The sequence below is a fragment of the Hylobates moloch genome, unplaced genomic scaffold (assembly GCF_009828535.3).
Source record: "Hylobates moloch isolate HMO894 unplaced genomic scaffold, HMol_V3 SCAFFOLD_20, whole genome shotgun sequence".
In the NCBI taxonomy this organism is placed as follows: Eukaryota; Metazoa; Chordata; class Mammalia; order Primates; family Hylobatidae; genus Hylobates; species Hylobates moloch.
In genome coordinates this window covers 34,796,996-34,820,291 of record NW_026652295.1, presented here as the reverse complement: position 1 = coordinate 34,820,291, position 23,296 = coordinate 34,796,996, and the positions used below count along the sequence as shown (strand labels likewise).

The following is a 23,296-nucleotide window of genomic DNA, read 5'->3' as shown; positions in this document are numbered from 1 at the left end:
AGTACATGGGGATGCTGAACATCACTAGCAATCAGGATAGATAGACTAAATACAGTAGATGAGATACAATTTCACATTTATTATATTGGCATAAGATTTTCAAGTGTGACATTGTGGGGAAATTAGACCTCATATCTGCTGCTTGTGGGTAAATTGGTACAACTGCTTTGGAGAGTAACTTATCAAAGTCATTAACAAAGTTAATGATACAAATACCCTAGAATGATACACATTCCATGTGAGCTTGGGAGATACAAACAAGGATGGTTATAACAACAAGGAAATTTGTCAAATCCATCAATAAAATGACTAACTATACTGTGGCATAGGAATACAGAGACTTGAAGAAAAACCAGAGACCTAGCCCTGCTTCCTTTTCGGCTTCTAACTAACGATGAGACTTTTGCTTCTGCGTAGAATGCTCTCCCCAAGATATTCTTGGGCTCATTCCTTTACCCACTTCAGGTCTGTGTGGAAATTCCACCTGCTCAGAGAGACTACCCGATCCTGCCTCCGCATCACTTAACATTGCATTGTTAAGCAGGGCAATTTAAAGGATAAGAATGTAGACTCTGGCCAGACTGGGTTCAAATTCTAGCTTTACCAAGTGCTATCTGTGTGACTGTAGGCAAGTTATTTAAATTTTCTGTGACTCAGTTTCCTCCTCTGTAAAATGAGGATAATAACAGTTTTCACCTGGGAGGGCTGTTGTGAGGACTGAATGAGTTAATATGGCAGAGGTAGAACAGTGCCTGATATAAAGGAAGTGCCAGTTAAGAGTAAATCGTATGACAGTTAAAATGAGTGAATGAACTAGACTGGAGTGACTGACGAGCTTCACAAACATGCTGCTGAGCGGACAGAGTGAGTCCCACACATACCTCCCTCACCCTTCCCTTGACTTCTGCCATAATTACGAGCAGCCCACAGTCTAGTCCTTGATTACACCCCACTGCTTGATGTCCTTTTTACAGGGTTTAGTTCCCACCACTGCCGTCCATGACAATCACAGCCTGGCCAAGTAGGTTTGCAGCAGTATTCATCAAACTGAATGAGTTAAATTAGGTCTGAAAAATCTTTTCTTTCTTTCTTTCTTCTTCTTCTTTTTTTTTTTTTTTATTTTGCGATGGGGTCTCCCTGTATTATCCAGGCTTGTCTTGAACTCCTGAACCCACACAGTCTTCCTGCCTTGGCCTCTCAAAGTGCTGGGATCACAGGCATGAGCCACTGTGCCCAGATGCTGTATTTTAAGATGACATAAAGACAGAAGAGTGAGGGTAATGGAGCAGATGAGCAACGCAGGCACCTGGAAAAGGAGAGAGAATCCCTGCACCAGGTGTTTCCAAGGCAGGACTTCTGAGACTCCAGGATAGAGTGGGGGCTGTCACCCTAGCCCCATTCTGAAGGCCTGGAGTTCACTGGGGAAGAGCCATTAATGGCTACATTCACAGAAGACTGTGCATTAAAAAGATCGGGAAAGATCCATGCCTAGCCCTTAACACTGGCTGGAGGAGGGAGGGTGGGATTAGGGGCAGTTGGGCAAATGGAGGCTTTCTTTCTACTCTTTATTTATTTCCTTATCTGAGACAGAGTCTGGCTTTGTTACCCAGGCTGGAGTGTAGTGGCGCGATCTCACTGCAACCTCTGCCTCTGGAGTTCAAGCAATCTCCCACCTCAGCCTCCCGAGTAGCTGGGACTACAGGTGTGTACCACCACGCCTGGCTAATTTTTGTATTTTTTCAGTAGAGAAGGGGTTCCACCATTTGGCCAGGCTAGTGTTGAACTCCTGATCCACCTGTCTCAGGCTTCCAAAGTGCTGGGATTACAGGCATGAGCCACCGTGCCTGGCCTCTATTTTCTACTTTTACTCTATACACTTTCGCATTGTTTGAATTTTGTCCAGTAAGAAAAATGTGTTTATTACTTGTGAGATATTAAAAAGAAAAAATTATCTTACACATTAGAGGTACTCAGTGAATGGGCATTACTATTATTCTTTAAAATAAAGACTTTCCACCCAGCATAGAGGTCCCCAGCCAGGAAGGCACCTTGCTTGGGCTGGGAGGAGGCTATTGTCTGCAGCCTCTCCCTCACACAGCCCAGCCGGCCCTTCAGCAAGTCTCATTGGCTCTACTTTCAAAGCACATCCTGAACCCAATCTCTTCCCTTATCTAGTTTCCACCTTGCCCCTTCAAACACACTCTGCCCATCGTTCAGAGATCTTAAGAAGCCTAATCAGATGATTGCCACATTCCGAACACTTGCCATATGCCAGGTATTGTTCTAAGTAGGTATTCATATTAGCTCAGCCAATCCTATAACCAGGGGTTCCCAACCCCCAGACCATGGCTCTGGGTCTGTGGCCTGTTAGAAACCAGGCCTCAAAGCAGGAGGTAAGCAGCAGGTGAAGCTTCATCTGTATTTATAGCAGCTCCCCATCGCTCACATTACTGCCTGAGCTCCGCCTCCTGTCAGATCAGCGGCGGCATTAGATTCTCATGGGAGCGTGAACCCTATTGTGAACTGTGCATGGGAGGGATCTAGGTTGCACACACCTTATGAGAATCTAATGCCTAATGATCTGTCACTGTCTCCCATCACCCTCAGATGGGACTGTCTGCTTGTAGGAAAACAAGCTCAGGGCTCTGATTCTACCTTATGGTGAGTTGTATAATTATTTCATATATTAAAATGTAATGACAATAGAAGTAAAGTGCACAACAAATGTAATGCACTTGAATCATTCTGAAACCATCCCCCACCAACCCTGGTGTGTGGGAAAATTGTCTTCCACAAAACCAGTCCCTGGTGTCAAAAAGGCTGGAGACCGCTGCTATAACAATGCCGGGAACTAGGCGCTATTAGGATCGCCCTTTTCTGGATGGAGAAACAGAGGCGCAGAACGTTCAATAACTTGCTTCAGGCACGCATCATGAAATGGCAGAGCTGGGATCCCTCCTGAGGAGCTCACGCCCTCTGCCCCCTCCCCACTTGCTGTCACAGCCATCTGTACTCCCCCTCCCTTAGGTGAGATCAGAGCTTGTGGCTAAGGCCACATGACCTGGCCCCTGTCGACCTCCCACCACCTTTTCCACACTACAGGCTTCGTGGCTGCTGCTTCACCAGGAATTCTCCTTTTCAGGAGCTCCCAGTAGCTTGTTCTGTCACTATACCCAGCTCTAGGCTTGAATGTCACCTCCTCAGAAAGGCTTCCCTGACCATCTTCCTGACATAGTCTCCATTTTATTCTCAGTCCCTTTCCTGCTTTAATTTTATTCACAGATCATATCACTTCCCGACCTTACACTAGAAGGTGCCTTGTTTGAATGTTTATTATCTGTTTCTTTTCTCTAGAATTTCTGCTCCACAAGGGCAGGGACTTTGTCCTAAGTGCCTGGAACAGAGCTCCGTCTAGAACAGGAGCTCTGTAAATGAATAAATGCCCCTCCAAGGTAGCCCACTAGGCTGTTGGGCTTGTTCCTCGGGGCTGCTAGACGCATCTGCTCCCCGGGACAGTGTTTCTCTCTGGGTTAGCAGTGTAGCAATCCTTCTCGCTGAGGGTCCTGGACCAGCAGGACAGAAGGTGAAGTGAGAGCTTCTGTATTCTCTCCCCACCCCTTCCTATTCTTCTCCCACTCTGGGCTCCCTCCTGTCTACCCCTCCAGCCTCAGGGCATTCATCCTTTCCAGCTACCTGGAAATGGTGGACAATACATCCCCATCAGGGTGATAGAGATTTGAAGAGTTGCCTCTCCCAAGGGTATTTGCATTTTGAAAGAGGCCAGGCAGGAGCAACACTGAACCCCAAAGTATGACTGCCGCGGTGTATCTTCTGACAGCACCATGTTCGATGTTCAAGGGAGATACTGCCCTTCACTCTCCCAGGCTCTGGGAGACAGAGCATCTCACAGGTAAGGGCACTGAGGGAGAGGGACAGGGGTCCAGGCTCACCCTGCAGGTTAGAGACTGGGGCCTGGCAGACCCCAACCTTCAAATGTCACAGCTGCTGCTATCCTACTCCAACCAGCTCTTCCCTTCCCTTCCTGCCACCCAGGCCTGGCTTTGTCCCCCAAAGCATTCCCAGCCTCCCTCACGCTCTTTCTGTCTCTGTGGAATCCCCCAAGAGACTTCCCAGGGGACCCAGAACACAGGCCTTACCCATTTCAATCCCGCAGATGGCCAGGGCGGCGATCACAGCACCAGCCGATGTCCCTGCAAAGCGGTGGGCTGTTTCCAGCATCCGGGGGGCCAGGTCCCACAGGGCGTCCACGGCCCCTGCCTGGTAGAAGGAGAGGAATCCACTGCCGGAGAAGGAGATGGAGTGAGGGGTGTCCGGGTCCCCCTTGAACACCTGTTCTTCCATCTCCTCGGCCTCTGGCTTTCTGCGGAAGGCGGAGCCACCCTTCAGCACTTGCCTGCCCGAGCCTGGGCTGCCGCTCCCTGTAGGAACTCCCTGCCCAGCTTCTCTGCCACCCTGGAGCTTGGAATGTGTCTGTCTACCTGGCTGGAGCAACCACAGGCTGCTCAGGAAGCTGCCTCGGCCTGTTAAGCTCCGCCAGGAGGCAACCCCAAAGGTTGGAAAGGGGCCCCAGATGAGATGCAGAAGGCCCTCCTGGTGTGTGAGCAGGGTCCTGATCCTGTGAGCCCCCCACTGGCTTCATTTCTTGGCTGGATTCATCTCGAGCACGGGATCCTCAGCCCTCTGCCCATCCGTGGTATACCATGGCGCATTCACTGCTCCCCAACGCAGGGCCATGCCCAAGGAGGCGGGCTCTGCCCAGCCCTCAGCTGCAACATTCAGTTGCAAAACCTCCGTGATGGTTATCGGTGGACACCTCCCTCCCCAACATGCTGCTGCAGCAGTGAAGGGCTTCCAAGCCCGCCTCCCTCCAGGAGGATGGTGCCTACCCCGTCTCTTTTGGACGGGTCCCCCAAAAGAGATGCCCCTCCTGGGCTCCTTCAGGCTCTGTGGTATGTGTGAAGTGTTACACAAGCATTTTTATTTGTTTTTCTTACATAAACACCCCTTCGTTTATTCACTTGTTTGTTTATTTACATGTTAGCATCGGCCCTGGGTAAATTTTTAAAAGAAGTTTAATTTTGGAGGCCCCACCCACCACCGCCTCTGCACCTCTCTCTGTCTCTTCTCCCGGGCCCTTCACTGACCCTGTGACCTTGGTCAGTGCCCTCTCGCCAAGCCCCAAGCCGTCATGCTATCTTCTAAGTGTGCAGGAAGAAATCAACCTGAAATCTAGATCATTCTAAATGTGTGAGGCTTTGTGTTGTGTGCTCTTCTTCCCGCGCAGAAATGAGAAGTGTGAGATAGCAATGTTTAACCCCAAGGAGGAGCAGCTCGGGAGGTCACCTGTGGGGACGTCGGGGTCAGAGCAGAGAGACGTTTTGGTAAGGGAGGTGGTGTGAAAGGACCAGGGTTAGCTCCAAGGGCCGCGGTTCTGCCCCCTGAGGGGCTGTATCATGTGGTCCTGATGGGGAGGAGTGGTCCTCACACCCACAAAATGTCCCCTCATGGAGATATAACAAAGAAGGCAAGATGGCATCTCCCGCTCCCCTCAAAGACCACACAGCAAGAGGACCAGAATCAGAATCAAGACAGCAAGGCCTCCACCAAGTGCCAATCCAGCTCCAGCCTCTCTGTCAGGATGTGACATCAGTGGCTTCCCCGCTCCTGGGGAGCTCGCACCATTCTGGTGGACTCACTGATCTGCATGGGAATTCCACAGTGAGGGCAAGGCCAGGCTTCAGTTAGGAGGGAGTTTTCTCTCTTGGATAGGTAATTCCAGGCATATCATTGCCTCAGGTTGAAGAGAGAGCTTTAGATTAGATAAAGTGTGTGTGAGTACATGCATGTGTATGCATGTGTGCGTGTGTGTGCAGATATGTGAGGCATACTGCTGGGGTGGGGGCGGGTGTGTCAGGGTGGAGTCCAGTCAGCTTTTGGACAGCAGAGACCCTGCCCCCTTCCTGGGAGGTCAGGTCAGCTCCACTGAGGGCTTGTGTGCCAAGCCCTGTGCTGTGTTGGGGCCCTGGGGGACAGGAGCACATAGACGCTCCATCCCCAATTCAGACATTTGCAGGCTTCTTGGGAACAAGACAGGCAAATGTGAAATAAGCAGAAAACCATACAAGGCAATGTATAATTAAGTACTAAACTGTGCAGGGCTGAGATTCCTGCCAGAAAAGTTAAGAGGCGGGGCTGAGCAGTGTGGGCTGGAATATCTGAGGAGCTGTGCGGCGGAGGTGTGGGCTGCGGGACTGGAGGCAGCTGGGAGGAGCAGACAGGGCACTGGACGAGGCGCAGCAAGAGCCTCTTGCAGAGAAGGGAAGGGATGTAATGGGACCTGTTTCACAGGATGAAGGGCTTTGGATGAGAACCCTTCTGAGTCATGACGTTGGATCCCAGCTCTGCTATTTACAGGCAGTGTGACCTGTGCATGATTTCTCTGGGCCTCAGTTTTCCTCATCTGTGAAAGGGACAATACTGTCATTCCTATGCTGCACAGTAGCTGTAAAGGCTAAAGGTAATGGCTGTAGGATGCCTGGCACACGGCGTGTCTGTGGTTATCAGAGGGTAGTAAGAGTCAAGGCTTCTGGAACAAACAGACCCCAGAGATAAGGTGGAATAGAAAGGCAGGGTCCAAAGGGGAGGGCTTGATCCACATGTGACATGCAGAGGAGCTTGGGGAGGTCTCAAGCAGCAGAGCCTTGGAAGGAAGATGAGACTGCGGCTGGAGAATGAGGAAGGTGGATGGTGGCCCATTCTCCTAGGATGATGGTGGCCAGGCCAGGGTGGCAGCTGCAGGAAGACAAGTTAATGAAGTTATTGCTGCAGAAGACTCTCAGGGCCAGGGACTGGTTGGATGGGCAGGGTGAGTCAAGGCTGAGGCCTCACTTTTAGCCTGGGGGTAGGGAGGAGTGGGGCTGTCTTCCACAGAGTTGGGGAAACTGGAACAGACCTGGGGAAGGTGGGTGGAGGATGATTTTACTTTAAGTGCATCTGAGATGACAGCAAGACATGGGCACTATCCATGGGGGACAGGGATGGCACCAGAACCAAGAAGAGAGATCCCTGCCACTGAGGCAGCAGAGAAGGGTAAGCAGGCAGAGGAGGGTGTGGGGTCATGTTGAGGGGAGGACAGCTATGGATAAGTTTCTTTTTCCAGGTCATCCCAGTGAAACAGAAAGCAAGGCCACCTGCTGTACATGGGCTGCAGGCACCTGGGGGGCTGGGGACCCACCACCCCTTCAGAGACAGTGCATCCTGACATGGCCCCCGTTGTCCCCACCTCCTTGGACCTGGCTGACTTCCACGAATGCACATATGTTTCTGTTCCCTGTGGACGTGGAGACAGCAATGCCGCACAGCCTCCTCCATGCAAACACGTCAGCCAGAAATCCGTGACTATACCCGGGAAGGCCATAGAGGAGCTGCTAACCTGGACCCTAAAGGCTGAGCCTGGCAGTCTGGTCTCCACAGCTGACAAGGGCTGGTGAGCAGCAGGCCTCAGCCTGTCCTCTGCTGGGTGCTAAATTCTTGAGAAGGTTCCTTTCATTCGCCCTGGTTCCTGACCCTCTACTCACACCCTAAGAACTTCAAGCGAATGACATCAAGGAAGAATCACTTTCCAGCATCTCTGTATTTGATTTTTAGTCATCTCATGATCTTTGCAGGTGTTTTTTAACTAAGTTAACACTGCTTGTATGACTCATCCATCCCTGAGGAAATCACGTGGGAGAAATAGATTGCTTATTCACACACACTTCCAACAAGACAACCCAAAATGAATTTCTAGAGGAACCTGGACTTCCCATAAGTTTAAGATATGTGAAGCCACCCAGGACAGATACTGGGGAGAAAGATGCACGTAGACTCCAGATTGGCTTTTGCCTGATGGGGTATCACCCTCTGCTTACATCCTGAAAATGTTAATTTAGTGAAGAACCTGGCGGTTTCTTGATTCGGTAGAGTAGGAAGGTCACAACATCACCCGTGAATATTCTTGCCAAAACGATGTCACCTCAATCTAATTGAGGCCTAACTTCCAGCTTACAGTAAATATGGAGTATGAAGGATGCCAGGTGCAAACAATCAGACAAACGGAGCCTGTGGGAGGCTGGCAGAGACTGTTGCTGGCTACCAGCAGCCATCTCTGGCCCACTTGCTCCTTGCCCACCTCCCTGTAAAGCAACTGAAAGGGCTGGTCCTCGGTTTCAGCTAAGGGTGAATCATGAGCTCACAGTGATCATCAGACCCCACCTCCCTGGACAATGAGAAGTAACAGGGACTCTGCTGGATTGCTTCTTAGAAAGATTTCCCTCCTTGATAAAAGGTAAAAGTCACATAGGGAGACCCCTGTAGCTCCATCCCCTTTTCTTCCTGCCAGAGACACTGTCCTGGGAGCATATGGTGTGTGGATCTATGACAAATGTTTTACTTCCATCAGGGGAAACGTGACAGACACGCTGAGTGTATTGGTTATCCATTGCTTCATGACAATTTACCCTGAAACATGGCACTTTCAAACAATAAGCATATATTATCTTATACCATTTTTGAGGGTCAGGAAACTGCAAATGGCTTAGCAGGTGGTTCTTGCTCTTGTCTCTCAAGGTTGCATTCAGGCTGATAGCCAGGGTTGCAGTCATCTCAAGGCTCATTGGAGCTAAAGAACCCACTTCCAAACTCACCCTTCTGGTTGCCAGTGGGTATCAGTTCTTGGTCAATGTTGACAAAAGCTTTAGTGCCTCATCAAGTGGGCCTCTCCATTGGGAGCCAACTTTCTTGGCAGCTGACTTTCTTCAGTGAGAGATGAAGAGAGTAAGAGAGATAACGAGGAAAAGAGAGTGTGTGAGCCCAAGACAGGAGCTGCAGCCTTTTTATAACCTAACCTCTGATGTAATCTCAGCTATATTCTATTGGTCACACAGACCACCCCTGGTAAAATGTAGGAAAAGTGTGAATACCAGAGCGTGGGTATTATCAAGGGCAAATTTGAAGGCTGGCTAAGGCATCAAAAATCGTATAAGAGAAAGCAAGAAAAAGCCTGGGTCCTTGATGAGATTCTTGTGTGACTGCACCAACCCTCACACCATTTGTGTGTGTGCTTCCTATGATGACAGATAACTCAATGTCTTTGCTTTTAGTCACTGTTCCCTCGGTGTTTGATGCTGAAAACCTCATGGCCAATGCAAGGGCACTTAAATATTTCTAGTAAAATGTAGCCCTTATTTTGAGAAAAATGAACGAAATATGCCCTTTGCTTTTAGTAAAAACAAAAGAAATACTTTAAGGTATAGATACTTTGTTATTATAGGTAAAATAACTGATTCATGAAAATTGTGAAAAACTTAATTTGAAAATTTGTATATATTTTTAGAAATTGTTTAACAACTTATTTTTGTTAGAAGCCAAGAAGTAGATTTTTTTTCTCTTCCCTACCCCTCCTGAAAAATACAGTGGGGGTCTGATAACTTTTTTCTTTTTGAGATAGAGTTTCGCTTTTGTTGCCCAGGATGGAGTGCAATGGCACTATCTCAGCTCATTGCAACCGCCACGTCCCAGGTTCAAGAGATTCTCCTGCCTCAGCCTCCCAAGTAGCTGAGATTACAGGTATGTGCCAACACGCCCAGCTAATTTTTGTATTTTTAGTAGAGATGGAGTTTCACCATGTTGACTAGGCTAGTCACAAACTCCTGACCTCAGGTGACCCGCCCCCCTCAGCTTCCCAAAGTGCTCAGATTACGGGCATGAGCCGCCATGCCTGGTCCTGATAACTAATTAAACAGCCTTCCAATGTAGCACTGGCCTTTTCAGGTGTGTGACTTAATTTTTGAATACTTGAGCAAACATGTAGACATATCCATGGTGGGGGTAGAAGTCTTTAAATGTTTCCAAAAAGTCAGGAATTTTTAAAGATACAATGTAAGGAGAGAGGAGAAAGTTTGACACAGCTGAGATGGGCACAGTTGAGAAGCTTGCTGGCTTCCTGAGCTGTTATTTTGTAGGACCTTGAGATTATTCATGCAGCCTAAATAGTATCTTTTTTTCTCATAATGAAAGAGCTCTAGCATAAAGTACCCAAACTAGTGCAGCAAACATTCATATACCCACCAGCCAGACTGAAGAAATCTTAACATTTTACTACATTTGGCTCAGCTATTTCCCTGGTTTTAAAGCAATGAGACCTCACAAGTACAGGTGAAACCTCCTCAAACTGTTTCCTAATCAATATCACCCTTCACTTTCTCTCCCATGAGAACCGTGTTCCAGGTTGAAGGGACTCTTTCCCTTCCATGTTTTTTATATGAATATGTTTTATAAACAATATATGCTATTGTTTTATAAATCTTTTTTAAAATTTCACATAAACAAACGCATTGCCTTTATTTTGCAAATTGCTGTTTTTACTCGGTGTTATGATCCCTGGCTCCAGTCTTTTCCATTTTCCTGCTTTCTGGTGACCCATTATGAGACCATGGGACAACATGTATCATTCTCCTCCTGATGGACATTTGGGTTGTTTCTAGTGTTTTGCTGTAACCAGCAATGCCACAGTGAACGCTCTTGTGTACATCCTTCCTTGGCCCTGCATAGGAATTTCTCAGGTCACAATGTGGGTTTATCAATGGTACCCACAGGATTTCAGTTGATGGAGGTGACTGAGTTACCACATGGAGAGGTTGGTGTCATTGAAGAGATTTCTATCACACGTACTTACATTTCCTTGCCATGCAGGACCGCATAGGGAAGCCCCAGGTTCGGTCAGCGGGCAGAAGGGATGAAAGGAGAGCACAGCCCAGAGCCTTTACGGTGTTTCCCATGGGAAAGGGAAGGGAAGCAGGGAAGCAGCTTAGGGGCAGGGAAGCGGCTTAGGACTGGCTGATTCAAATCAAGGTGGCGGGCTCTGGGTCATAGGGGTGGTCTCTAGTTGACTGGTGCCTGGCTCTGGGTGATTTTGCCTCTTGGAGTGTAAAAGCCAGATAGAGAGGGTGGATCAGAGCATGGGCTAGTTTACATATGAGAGGCGCCGCTGCCCCACCCACCCCAGCCCTCTGCTATCTCTAAGAATGGGGTAGCCCTGGAAGGGGCAGCCTCGCCCCCTTCAGTGAGGCCACAAATGCCAGAACATCAAAAATTGACAAAATAAGAAAGCATGGTTAATACAGTGGGCACTTCCGCAACTCTACAAGGAGTTGCTCGATTGCTCTCTAGAGTTGGTGTGCCAGTTGCCACTCTCGCTGAGTGTTTATAAGAGACCTAATCACATCACTTCTCTTGTTACCAGATTTAAAACATTTTGCCAGTCTGAGGGGTATGAAATGCTATCTCACTGTTGTTTAATTTATATTTTCCTTATTTTTTGGTGAAGCTGGGCATCATTTCATTCATTGGTTGTCCCAGTTTCCTTTTCTCTGAATAGCTTGTTCTTAGCCTTTTTCCATTTGGGAATGAAGGGCAGGGGGAGTGTTGTCTTTTTGTTAACAACATGTAGACGTTGGTACTAATGTTGGCTCCGCTGAATGCATTGCAAATATCCTCTCCCGGTGTGCAGGTTTTTAGTCAACATTTTAATGGTGTCTTCGGTGATACAAAAGATTTAAATTTTAATGTAATAAATTGTATCATTCTTTTCTTTTATAGTTTATATTTTTGTGTTTATGGTTTATGTTTTAAAGGCATCAGGATGCTCTCCCATATAAAATAAAATCTTGGTTATTTTAAACGATTTGACCATCAAGCCTAAGCTATTCATTCAGTCTCCTTTGGAAAGCTGCATTTTGGTGGGCAATTTGGCACCATCTATTTAAAAATCAATACTTGCAGGAATTTATCCTACAGAAATACTCATAGGAGTCCTCCAAAAATATATGCACAGAATTTTTAAATACAGCATCAATTGTAATAACAAAGATCCAGAAATAAGCTAAAAGTATATCAATGGCAAGCTAGTTAAATGAATGATGGTATAGCCACATAATGCAATTCTCTGCAGCTATTGAAAAGAATAATTGTAGACATGGGTGTGCTCATAGGGAAAGTTCTCCAAGATATATTGGTAAGAAGGAAAAATAACGATAAAGAAACAAGGACTCAAGCAATATAGTATGCTACCATTTATGTCTAAAAGGTAGAGGAAGAGCTTCTCTATGTATATGCATGTAACATTTCATGCTGAGGATGGTTACTTCTGAGGAGGGGACTAGGGCTTGCAGGTGGAGGGAAATCCATTTTTCACTGCCAGCCTCTTGTGTTGTTTTCATTGTTACTTCCATTACAGTAAACAAAGAAGAATTGCTGTGGATGGTCACATTTTCTGTGCGCTGCTATTTGTTTTGGCATTTGGAATATTCTGAGGTGAAGAGGGCCTTTTGTTCCAATAGCTATGAAGAAATTGAATTATTAGAAATGGGGCAGGAGGTTTCATTATATGTGCTGTGTAGCCCCGTCTGGCTAATGAGATTTAGGCTTGCTGTTGTCTGGGGACTGAGGGCAGAGTGGGAGCAGTGGAGGATAGGAGGGTTGTCTGTGGGACAGAGGTAGGGTGGGACGAGGTGGGGGACAGGGGAAAGTGGATTGAAGGTGGGACAGGTCTGAACCAGAGGATCAGCCTGGGCTTCTGTAGCCCCAGGACCAACTGTGTGAGGTCTGGGTCACCCCCAGGCTCTCAGTCTCCTTGCACTGCCTGGCTGCAGGGTTGGAAGAACCTCTGCACCCCCTCCCCAGTGGAGAAAGAGATCCCAATCTCAAAGGCTCTGACAGGCAATTCTCCCCAGAGGATAAAAAGCCGTGCTCATCCTAGGAAAATGTTCATCCAATAAACGAGAAATAAAGGCACCCTGAGTTTACCCTGGTTAAAAGAAGAGAAAGGGATCGGATCAGCATCCATGGAGCAAAGACAAGATGTGCCACCAGGGTTTAGTCCAGCCGCCTTTCTCAGGGCAGTACAGTATGGCCACTTAGGGAGTCCAGCTGTCTTAGTTCAAGACACAGCTATGTTAGTTGCACCTTTGACAAATTATTTGACATCTCTGTGCCTTAGCTTTCTAATCTAGAAAACGGGAAAATAATTAAACTTGCCTCCTAGGGGTTTCTCCTGGCACATGGCAAGTGCTTACCAAGTGTTAACTGTTTTTATTCTTTATTTCTCACTTTTGTAAGTTCAGTGCAGCTGGGGCCTAAGACCGTGATATGGTCAGTGCATGAAGATTGGAACTACGTCTGAGGTGGACACACGTTCACCAAACTCACAAGCCTGATGAATGAATTGTAACCTAACTTGTTAATTTATATTGACCTGAACATGTAGGTAATCCCATCAGCACTTTCCTCTCTTGTCCTCATGTGGGAGCCCAGACTGTCCTCAGAGGCTCTTTGGGGGATGGGAGAACTTCTGTGCCTTATTTACTTCCCTGGCTGTTCCTGCTGTTTGACTGTAAGTCCCTTGGGGGAAGACACTTTGGTACACAGGAGGCTCGCCATTCATGGTGGTCAGAAAAATACCTGTTGAATGAGTGATGGTCATCGCAGTGCTCTCTATCATAGCAAAACACTGGAAACAACCTAAGTGTCCAACAACAGGGATTTGTTATGAAATTGTGGTCTAGTCACCTCACAAAAGTGAACAATCATTAAAAATGATCATTAAAATGGTCATGGCCAAGCTTGGTGGCTCATTCCTGTAATCCCAGCACTTTGGGAAGCCGAGGAGGGAGGATTGCTTGAGCCCAGGAGTTCAAAGCCAGCCTGGGGGACATGGCAAAACCTCATCTCTACAAAACGCACACACAAAATATTAGCCAGGTGTGGTGGTGCATGCCTGTGGTCCCAGCTACTTGGGAGGCTGAGGCAGGAGGATCGCTTGAGCCTGGGAGGTTGAGGCTGCAGTGTGCTGTGATGGCACCACTGCAAGCACTCCAGGCTGGGTGACAGAGCCCACATCCTCCTCCCTGCCCCAGAAAACAATCATATGGAAAGATAGAGAAATGCTTGTGATGTAATCTTAGAAAAACAAAATAAATAAAAATAATCGAAACAGACCTGATGTGGATTCATCTGTATGATATTTTAAGTACAAAATGAGGTTCAGAAGAGGGTGTATAATATGCTACCATTTGTGTAAAAAAGGGGGCAAAGAACATAAGACTTCACTTTCAGATATAAGGATAAACTACCTCTGAATGAGACACAAGAGACTGAAAACATTGGTGGCCTCTGGGGAGGGGACCAAGAGATGGAGAGTAGGGAAACCTGTCCCTGACAATACTTTTGCACCTTCTGAATGTTGAACCATGTGAATGTGTTTCTGATTCAAAATTTAAATAATTTAAAACACTTTCTGGTACATAGCAAAGTAAAAGTAAAATAAATATACTTTTTCCATATATTTCTCAATCCTAAGGCACATATTTTCCCCCCACGTTGTAAGGTTTCTGATATTAAGATGTATCTCACCATCAATTGCCTTTTTGTTATTTTTTATCCTTATTTTTAATATTTAGGGACAGGGTCATACTCTGTCACCCAGGCTGGAGTGCAGTGGTGTGTCATAGCTCACTGCAGCCTTGAACTCTTGGGCTCAAGCAATCCTCCTGCTTCAGTCTCCTAGTAGCTAGGACTATATGCGCACACCACAACACCTGCCTAATTTTTAATTTTTTGTAGAGATGGGGTCTCACTATGTTGCCCAGGCTGGCCTCAAACTCCTGGCCTCAAGTGATCCTCCTGCCTCAGCCTCCCAAAGTGCTGGGATTTTAGGTATGAACCTGGCCTCAATGGTCATTCATTTTAAAAAAAAATTTTCAACTTTTATTTTAGATTCAGGGAGTACATATGCAGATTTGTTACCTGGGTACGTTTTGTGATGCTGAGGTTTGGGGTACAATTGATCCTGTCACCCAGGTACTAAGCATAGTACTCAATAGTTTTTGAACCCTTGCCCTCCTCCCTCCCTCCCTAGTAGACCCCAGTGTCTACTGTTGCATCTTTATGTCCTTGAGTACCCACTGTTTAGCTCCCACTAATAAGTGAGAACATGCGGTATCTGGTTTTCTGTTCCTGAGTTAATTTGTGCAGGATAATGGTCTCTGGCTACATCCATGTTGCTGCAAAGGATGATTTCATTCTTTTTTATGGCTGTATAGTATTAATGGTCATTCTTATTAGGTTCTCACAGTGTTTTTTTCTCCTGAAAAGCTTTTACTAAATCAATGTTGGATCTTAAAACTGATAGTATTTTATAATCAAGGAAATATAGTACATAAAAATGTGGGTGTGTGGAGAGGGACTGTACAGTGAAAACCATTGTGTGGCAGGATTGCGAGGATCTTTCTTTTTCAAAATAGTCTTTACTGGTATATTTACATCACCTTTTCAATATTTTTTTTCTTTAAACACAGTTTTAACTGCTTGCAGCGGATAATTGATGGTTTGGAGGAGTTCCCCAGATAACCTGCAAAGCAATAACCCCATGAAAGTCACCAACTCCTCAGCTTGGTTTAGCTTAAATATAACTGACAGAGTAAAGCCCTGAGCCCTAAATTTAGCTGTGGTTCCAAGGAAAGACCCTTTGTCTTTGGATTTTTCATGAGAAATCCACCTTCTAGGAACAGGTTGTGCAAAACTGGGATAACACTCACTTGGTCACTAGAAGGGTCTGTTCCAGCAATTGGTTCAGACCTCAAGTTTTGGTCTGAACCATTGCTGTGGTTCACAACAGAATGATGAGTTGGAATAGGTGATACAACCCAGAACCTGCTGGCCAGACTGTCATAGTGGGGCAGCACACTGAGCATTGTGACCAAAGGGTGGCCTTGAAACCTTGCTGCTTCCAGAAGTTCAGACCAGTCCTGACAAATCTCTGTGGATAAGGGACTTCTAAATCAAATAAATACAGTTAAGGAATATTGCAGGTGAGATTGGGATAAGCACTTGGAGAGCGACAAAGCAAACCTTCATATTAAAGGCACTGAAAAGTTCTGTGTAGCATGTTTTATTGGATTCCGGTCCCTTTCTTCCTGACTAAACAAATCCTAATTCTGTTACTTTCTTCAGGGCAGCCAAGCCCTTCAGGACAAGAAGACCCCAGAACAGAGGAGTTTAAGAAAGAGCAGATGAAAACAATTCTGGCCCATAAGGTAGAGAATAAGCCTGCTGGGGAATTCTGAGAAAGACGTCTTTGCTCTTTAAAAGGACACTAAAAAAAATTTTGCATTCAGTAGCGGCTGAGTAGCTCTCATAGGACCACGAACCTCCCACATGACAAAATTATAAAAAGCAACTATGAAAACCCTGGAGAGTAAACAAAAGGCATGGATATTGGAGGGGAGACAATACTTGGAAGAAGGGAATAGCAATGGATTTTTTTTAATTTTTTGTAGTTTGTTTGCTGAGGGAAGCCCCTAGTCAGGGACGTGTGGGTTGGTTAAAACTAGGATATAAAGCTCACGCTTGTACTGGCATGAAAAACCAGAAGACAGAGTTCTGGTGACTACACAGCTGGAAAGTGAGGTAGGAAATCCTGGAAAGGAGAAGGAGCCATAAATGAGTAGCCTCAAATTCTGTGTATAGACTCTGCTCAAATCTCTGAACCCCACATGTGCAGGACAGACTCCAAGCTGCACGCCTAAGGCTAAGTGATCTAAACTAAGATTTCAGCTCCCAGCCAGATGTAGTGGCTCACATCTGTAATCCAGGCACTTTGGGAGGCTGAGGCGGGAGGATTGCTTGAGACCAGGAGTTCTAGACCAGCCTGGGCAATGTAGCAAAACCTCATCTCTACAAAAATAAAAATAAAAAAATAAAATAATGGTTTCAGCTCCTATTCATCAGAGGGAAGAGCATTTGCAGTTTGAGAGTTCAGCCAATTTAACTCCTAGCTAAAACAAATAAGCACAAACAGTAATACTTTTCAGAAGAACAAAAGAAATCCGGAGTTCCTACACCGTACACTCGTGATATTCAGGAGACAGTTCAAAGATGCTTGACATTAGAAGCAGGAAAATGTGACCCATACAAAAGAGAAAAAGGAATCAATGGAGAACAACCTTGAGACAACCCAGATGTAAAAACTAACAGGCAAGAATTTTAAAGCAGCTATTATAACCATTTTCAAGAATGTAAATGAGAATATGCTCACAATGAATGAAAAGATGGGAAATCTCAGCAGATAAACAAAAACTGTAAAAAGACCTCAGTGGGAATTCTAGCACTGAAAAATACAACATCTGAAAGAAAAAGACAAACAAGCAATAACCATTTTTTGCCTTTGGCCATCATCAGGATGTGATGTTTATTTTGCCACAGTAAACTTCTGGTCATAAGGATAGCCATCCTGAGGACAAGGCCTATGTGCTGTGCCATCTATGGCAGAGCAAGAAGACAGAAGGAATCTGGGTCTTTAATCATGTCTCTGAGCCACTGGATTAATTAGAATTTCCCTGCTGCCAGATGTCTTGTATTGGGAGAAAAATAAAATATCCTTATTTAAGCAATTTCTGTTTGGATTTTATGTTACTAATATGAGAAAGAAAGCATTGTTGGGGCTCAGAAAATGATATCCTAAAATATGCTGTTTTGGACTTCAAACTGAGAGTACCTGGGGAGCAGCAAATGCAGGGAAGGGTTTTCTCTGAAGTTCTCTACCTAAAGGCTCCTCTGGAAGATATTTAATTGCTGTGAATCCCTTCCCCACATATTTCACCTACTGGAGGAAACTGATGCATATTGCAAAAAGGAATACTAGAGTTGACACCACACCCAGAGCCCAGGCAAAATTTGTCCCAGGCTATTGTCTGTTCTTCAAAACCATTCATCTCCCCTAAAAATCATTTACTCTTCTTCTAAAGTTGCCTATATCCCCCCACTTCCTCTCCCCTATGAAGAGGGTATTTAAGCTTTAATCATCTTGCCCTTCTTTGAGTTTCAAGCTTTATGTGACTCCCATTCATTTGCATGTTAATAAATTGGTATGCTTTTTCTCCTATTAGTCTGTCTACTGTCTGTTTATTTCAGACAAAATTATCAAATCTCAGAAATGTGAGGCGTAGGCCAGGCGCGGTGGCTCACGCCTGTAATCCCAGCACTTTGGGAGGCTGAGGCAGGTGGATCATGAGATCAAGAGGTCGAGACCATCCTGGCTAACATGGTGAAACCCCGTCTCCACTAAAAATACAAAAATTAGCCAGGCATGGTGGCACGTGCCTGTAGTCCCAGCTACTTGGGAGGCTGAGGTAGAAGAATTGTTTGAACCTGAGAGGTGGAGGTTGCAGTGAGCCGAGATCACACCAATGCACTCTAGCCTGGCGACAGAGTGAGACTCTGTCTCAAAAATAAATAAGTAAATAAATAAATAAATAAATAAATATGGGGGATAATTTCTTAGAGCATCATAAGTGATAACACTCTGAAGTAAAGAATTTGGCTTAATTTATTTAACCCAAGGTTCACTAAATGTATGTGACTACATGTTTTGTTTTGTTTTTTTCTAAGACAGGTTCTTCCTATGTTGCCCAGGCTGGTTTCAAACTCCCGGGTTCAAGGGATTCTCCTGCTTTGGCCTCTCAAAGTGCTAGGATCACAGGCATGAGCCACCATGCCTGGCTGACCACATCTTTTTAAAGTAACATCTATTGACATATCAAGCACACTTAGGAAAATCTTGTGTAAATCCTAGTTTCTACTTTAAAAATCTGCATCATTCAATTATATCACCTGTAGGATATTAAAGGCCCAGGCTATTTTGACCATATAACAAGTGAGATATACAAACAACTGGTAACTGGAAGTCTGCTAGGAACCTACTGTTAGAAATTTTCATGTTTGAAAATTACTGGAAACTCTTGGTACTCAAAGTGTGGTATGTGAACAGCAACATCTCAGCCCAAGCCCAGACCTACTGAATCTAAGATCTGCATTTCAGCAAGACCCCTCAGTGTTTCATATGCATGTTAGAGTTTGAGAAGGACTCCTGTAAACTATAAACTGCAATAGAGATGTTAGCGGCACTGTTATTAATGAAAAAACTACTACAAATAATTTCTTCGCCTGCTGTTTCAGAGACCTTCACAGAATCATCTCATTTGGCTTTCACAGCCATGCTGTCAGTTAGATTTTTTTTTTTTTTTTTTTTTTAGATGGAGTTTCACTCTTGTTGCTCAGGCTGGAGTGCAGTGGCATGATCTTGGCTCACTGCAACCTCTGCCTCCTGGTTTCAAGTGATTCTCCTGCCTCAGCCTCCCAAGTAGCTGGGATTAGAGGCATGTGCCAACACATCTGGCCAATTTCGTTTTTATTTTGTTTTGTTTTGTTTTTTGAGACAGAGTTTCACTATTGTTGCCCAGGCTGGAGTGCAATGGTACGATCTCGGCTCACCGCAACCTCTGCCTCCCAGGTTCAAGCAATTCTCCTGCCTCAGCCTCCCAAGTAGTTGGGATTACAGGCATGCGCCACCATGCCTGGCTAATTTTTGTATTTTTAGTAGAGATGGGGTTTTTCCATGTTGGCCAGGCTGGTCTCGAACTCCCAACCTCAGGTGATCCATTCACCTCGGCCTCCCAAAGTGCTGGGATTACAGGCGTGAGCTACTGACCTGGCCAATTTTGTATTTTTTTTTAGCAGAGAAGGGGTTTCACCATGCTGGTCAGGCTGGTCTCGAACTCCTGACCTCAAGTGATCCACCTGCCTCAGCCTCCCAAAATGCTGGGATTACGGGCATTAGATTTTTTTAAACCTCCGTTTATAGAAGAGGAAATAAGATTTAGCGAAGTAAAGTGACAGATTATGTTGAGTTATGATTAGTCCCATAGTTGGGAAAGAAGTTGCCATTCGTTTTCCAGGTACTAGGTCATTGTTTTCAATGATGCAGGCATTTGATGCCCAATTAAACTCGGAGGCAAGCCCCTGCCATCCCTTTGAACATCCTTTTGCAGTCTCTACTTGGATCGTGCTCCTCTCTCAATGCCCAGGGCTGTCCTGTGCCCCAGAAGGAGAGAAATGATAATCCAGTTCACACAAGCAGCCACTTCTGTCTGTCTACCAACGGCCCAAAGAGGTCTCAGCCCCTGAGAGGGGCCTGAATCCAAGGCTCAGAGTTAAGTAGACCCAATGGCCACAATAACAAATTCCTGGTTGCGAAAGCCAGGCCAGTCCCTAGAGCAGCCTGCAAGGACTTTTTAAACTTCACTGCAGTTAAGATGGCCCATTCTTTTCTTTTTGTTTCTGTTTTTGTTTTTGTTTTTGTTTTTGTTTGAGACAGGGTCTTCCTCCGTTGCCTATGCTGGAATGCAGTAGTGTGATGATAGTTCACTGCAACCTTGAACTCATGGGCTCAAATGATCCTGTGCCTCAGCCTCCAGCGTAGCTGGGACTACAGGCGCACCCCACCAAGCCCGGCTAATATTTTAAATTTTCTGTTGAGACAGGGTCTCACTATGTTGCCCAGGCTAGTCTTGAGCTCCTGGGTTCAGGCAATCCTCCCACCTCAGTCTCCCAAAATGTTGGGATTACAGTTGTGAGCCACCCACCCTTCCTAGGATGGCCCAATCTAATCAATTAGGGAACCGAGACCAGGATGGGATTAGGATGTGATTGAAAAGAATTCATGATTAGTCAGAAAAGAGCAGAAGCAATTAGTTTTTAAGAAATTTAAGTATTACTTAAAGGTTTATTTTTAAAAACAATTCATGATGCATTCTTTACTTGGCTATTTAATGGTTGTTTAGCTGTTTAATAAAGGGTTGCAATTTTGTTTCTTTTTTAAAGGTGAGAAAACATATTGCTTTCTAGCTCAGTTAACAGTAGCTACAACTTTAGCTCTGTAGTCAGACCATATGACCTCGGAATGGGAGCAGCATACCCTGACTGTAAGGAATCTAAGATGAGGACAGTGCTGAGGGCTAAGCTCACATGGTGAGAATACAGCCAAAAGACATGTTAACTTCTTCCTGGTTCAGGTGAGCCAGTCTTGCACTTTAAATGTTGAACAAAATTCTCATGTGCGATGATAGAACCATTCTGGAAAGTAATTTGCTATTTATCAAGAACTCTGGCCAGGAGCAGTGACTCACATCTGTAATCCCAGCACTTTGGGAAGCTGAGGCGGGAGGATCATTTGAGGCCAGGAGTTTGAGACCAGCCTGGGCAAAATATCGAGACCCAGTCTCTACTAAAAAATTTTTAAAAGTTAGTCAGGTGTAGTGATGCATTCCTGTAGTCCCAGCCACTTGGGAGGCTAAGGCAGGAGGATCGCTTCAGCCGAGGAGTTTGAGGCTACAGTAAGCTACGATCGCAGCACTGCATCTAGTCTGTGACAGAGCAAGACTCTCTCTTTAAAAAAAAAAATTATCAAGAATTATAACAGTTGTGTCTTAGGTGAGACTCACTGTTTTCGATATTTCTTTGACTTATTTATCCCATTTGTGGTAATATATTCTAAGGAAATAACCTAACTCTAAATAAAAGAGCTCACCGCATTATTTGAACTATTCAAGCATTGTAAAGCTACATTGCAGAGTAAGGGAGTAGTAAAATGATCTACAGTGTATCCACCCAATGCTATGTTGAGTAGCCATATTTTAAATGATGTTGACATTCATAGTATATTTGGTATTGAACTAGCCTCCTCTCTATTGCCTTTATTTATTTATTTATTTATTTATTTATGAAGACAGCGTCTCTCTCTGTCTCCCAGGCTGGAGTGCAGTGGCTCAATCTCGGCTCACTGTAACCTCTGCCTCCCGGGTTCAAGCAATTCTCCTGCCTCAGCCTCCTGAGTAGCTGGGACTGCAGGTGCATGCCACCATGCTCAGCTAATTTTTTGCATTTTGGTAGAGACGGGGTTTCATCGTGTTGCCCAGGCTGGTCTCGAACTCCTGAGCTCAGGCAATCTGCCAGCCTTGGCCTCCAAAAGTGCTGGAATTACAGATGTGAGCCACTACGCCCGGCCCTCTATTGCCTTTCTGTCCAACAGACGAAAATGGTTGAAACAAAGTTAAAAATGAAAATTGCAAGGCAAAGATTTTTTGTGAAGTACTAGCTGTAACATTTGGTCTAAGATAATACCAGGAAGGGCCTGCCTAGACATTACCATCTCTTCCATCTACTCAAATCTGAAGCTCAGCCATGCTTCATGTCCTGTCCTCTCCACGAGGCTTCCCCTGAGTCCTCAGCCCTCCTTTCACAACTCCTACAGCACACTTTGGTCCTCAGATAAACTGTCTTATGGAGTTGGTGTCTTCATTAAGTACCTGTCTCTTCCCTTAGGCTCCCTGACATCAGTGCCTGGGTTTTTTTTTTTTTTTTTTTTTTTGACCCCTTTTGCTGTGCACACACACAGCCCAACCCCTGAAACCAGTCGCTCACCTAGTCCTACTGATTCCGCTTCCTGGCTTCCTTACTCCATCCCCGCCTCTCTGTCCCTTCCGTGAAGGTCTGAGTTCAGGGCTGCCTCATCTCTTGCTGCGTTACTGCAGCAATCAATGCTGTCTCTGTTAGGCTGCTTTGGGCTGCAAGTTACAGAAAACTCAATGTGCAGTGGATTACACAACAAGACTATTTGTTTTATTGGGGAAAAAAAACCCTTTCTAGAAAGCCCTCCAGAAAGTCCTCAGGATCTGCCAGCTGGAACTGGGTCATGCGTCCATGCCTGAGCTGCAGGGGAGGCTGGGAAAGCCCTCATTTGGCATTTTCCATCTCTACAGTGATGCAGTCTCTGCCTGGAGGAAGGAGACAAGGCAAGGGGCAGTTTCTATTAGGACAGGGAGCTGACAGTTCTGCCTCAAACTTCCTTACCTTGGGTCTCCCCACCCCTTTGCTTCATTCCTGACACTGCCACTATTCATTCATTGATTTAACTAATCGTTCATTCATTGCATTAGTCAGCTTTGGCTAGGTCTTTTTGTTTTTTTGGAGACAGGGTCTTGCTCTGTCATCCAGGCTGAAGTACAGTGATGCCATCATAGCTCACTGCAACTTAGAATTCCTGGGCTCAAGCAATCCTCCTGTCTCAGCCTCCCATGTAGCTAAGACTACAGACTTGCACCACCTTGCCTAGCTAATTAAAAAAAAATTTTTTTTTTGTAGAGACGGGTCTCTGGCTATGTTGCCCAGGTTGGTTTCGAACTCCTGGCCTCAAGCAGTCCTCCCACCTCTGCCTCCCAAAATGCTGGGATTTACAGGTGTGAGCCACTGCCTGGTTATGTTGTGGTAACAAACAATCTTGAACTACCAGTAGCTTGGAATAACAAGTTTACATATTTGGCAGCAGGGGGAAGAGAAAAAGAGA

At 45.6% G+C, this 23,296-nt stretch overlaps 1 protein-coding gene across 1 annotated transcript in view; it reads right to left on the bottom strand.

The window, feature by feature from the left end:
- The window catches only part of PNPLA1 (patatin like phospholipase domain containing 1), a 43,856-nt gene extending 39,097 nt beyond the window's left edge, over positions 1-4,759 (bottom strand). Inside the window, exon 1 of the mRNA XM_032140733.1 lies at positions 4,158-4,759. Within this exon, the coding sequence (XP_031996624.1) occupies positions 4,158-4,362 (205 nt within the window). The 5' untranslated portion in view covers positions 4,363-4,759. The remainder of the gene's footprint in view (positions 1-4,157) is intronic.
- Positions 4,760-23,296: the final 18,537 nt, after the last annotated feature.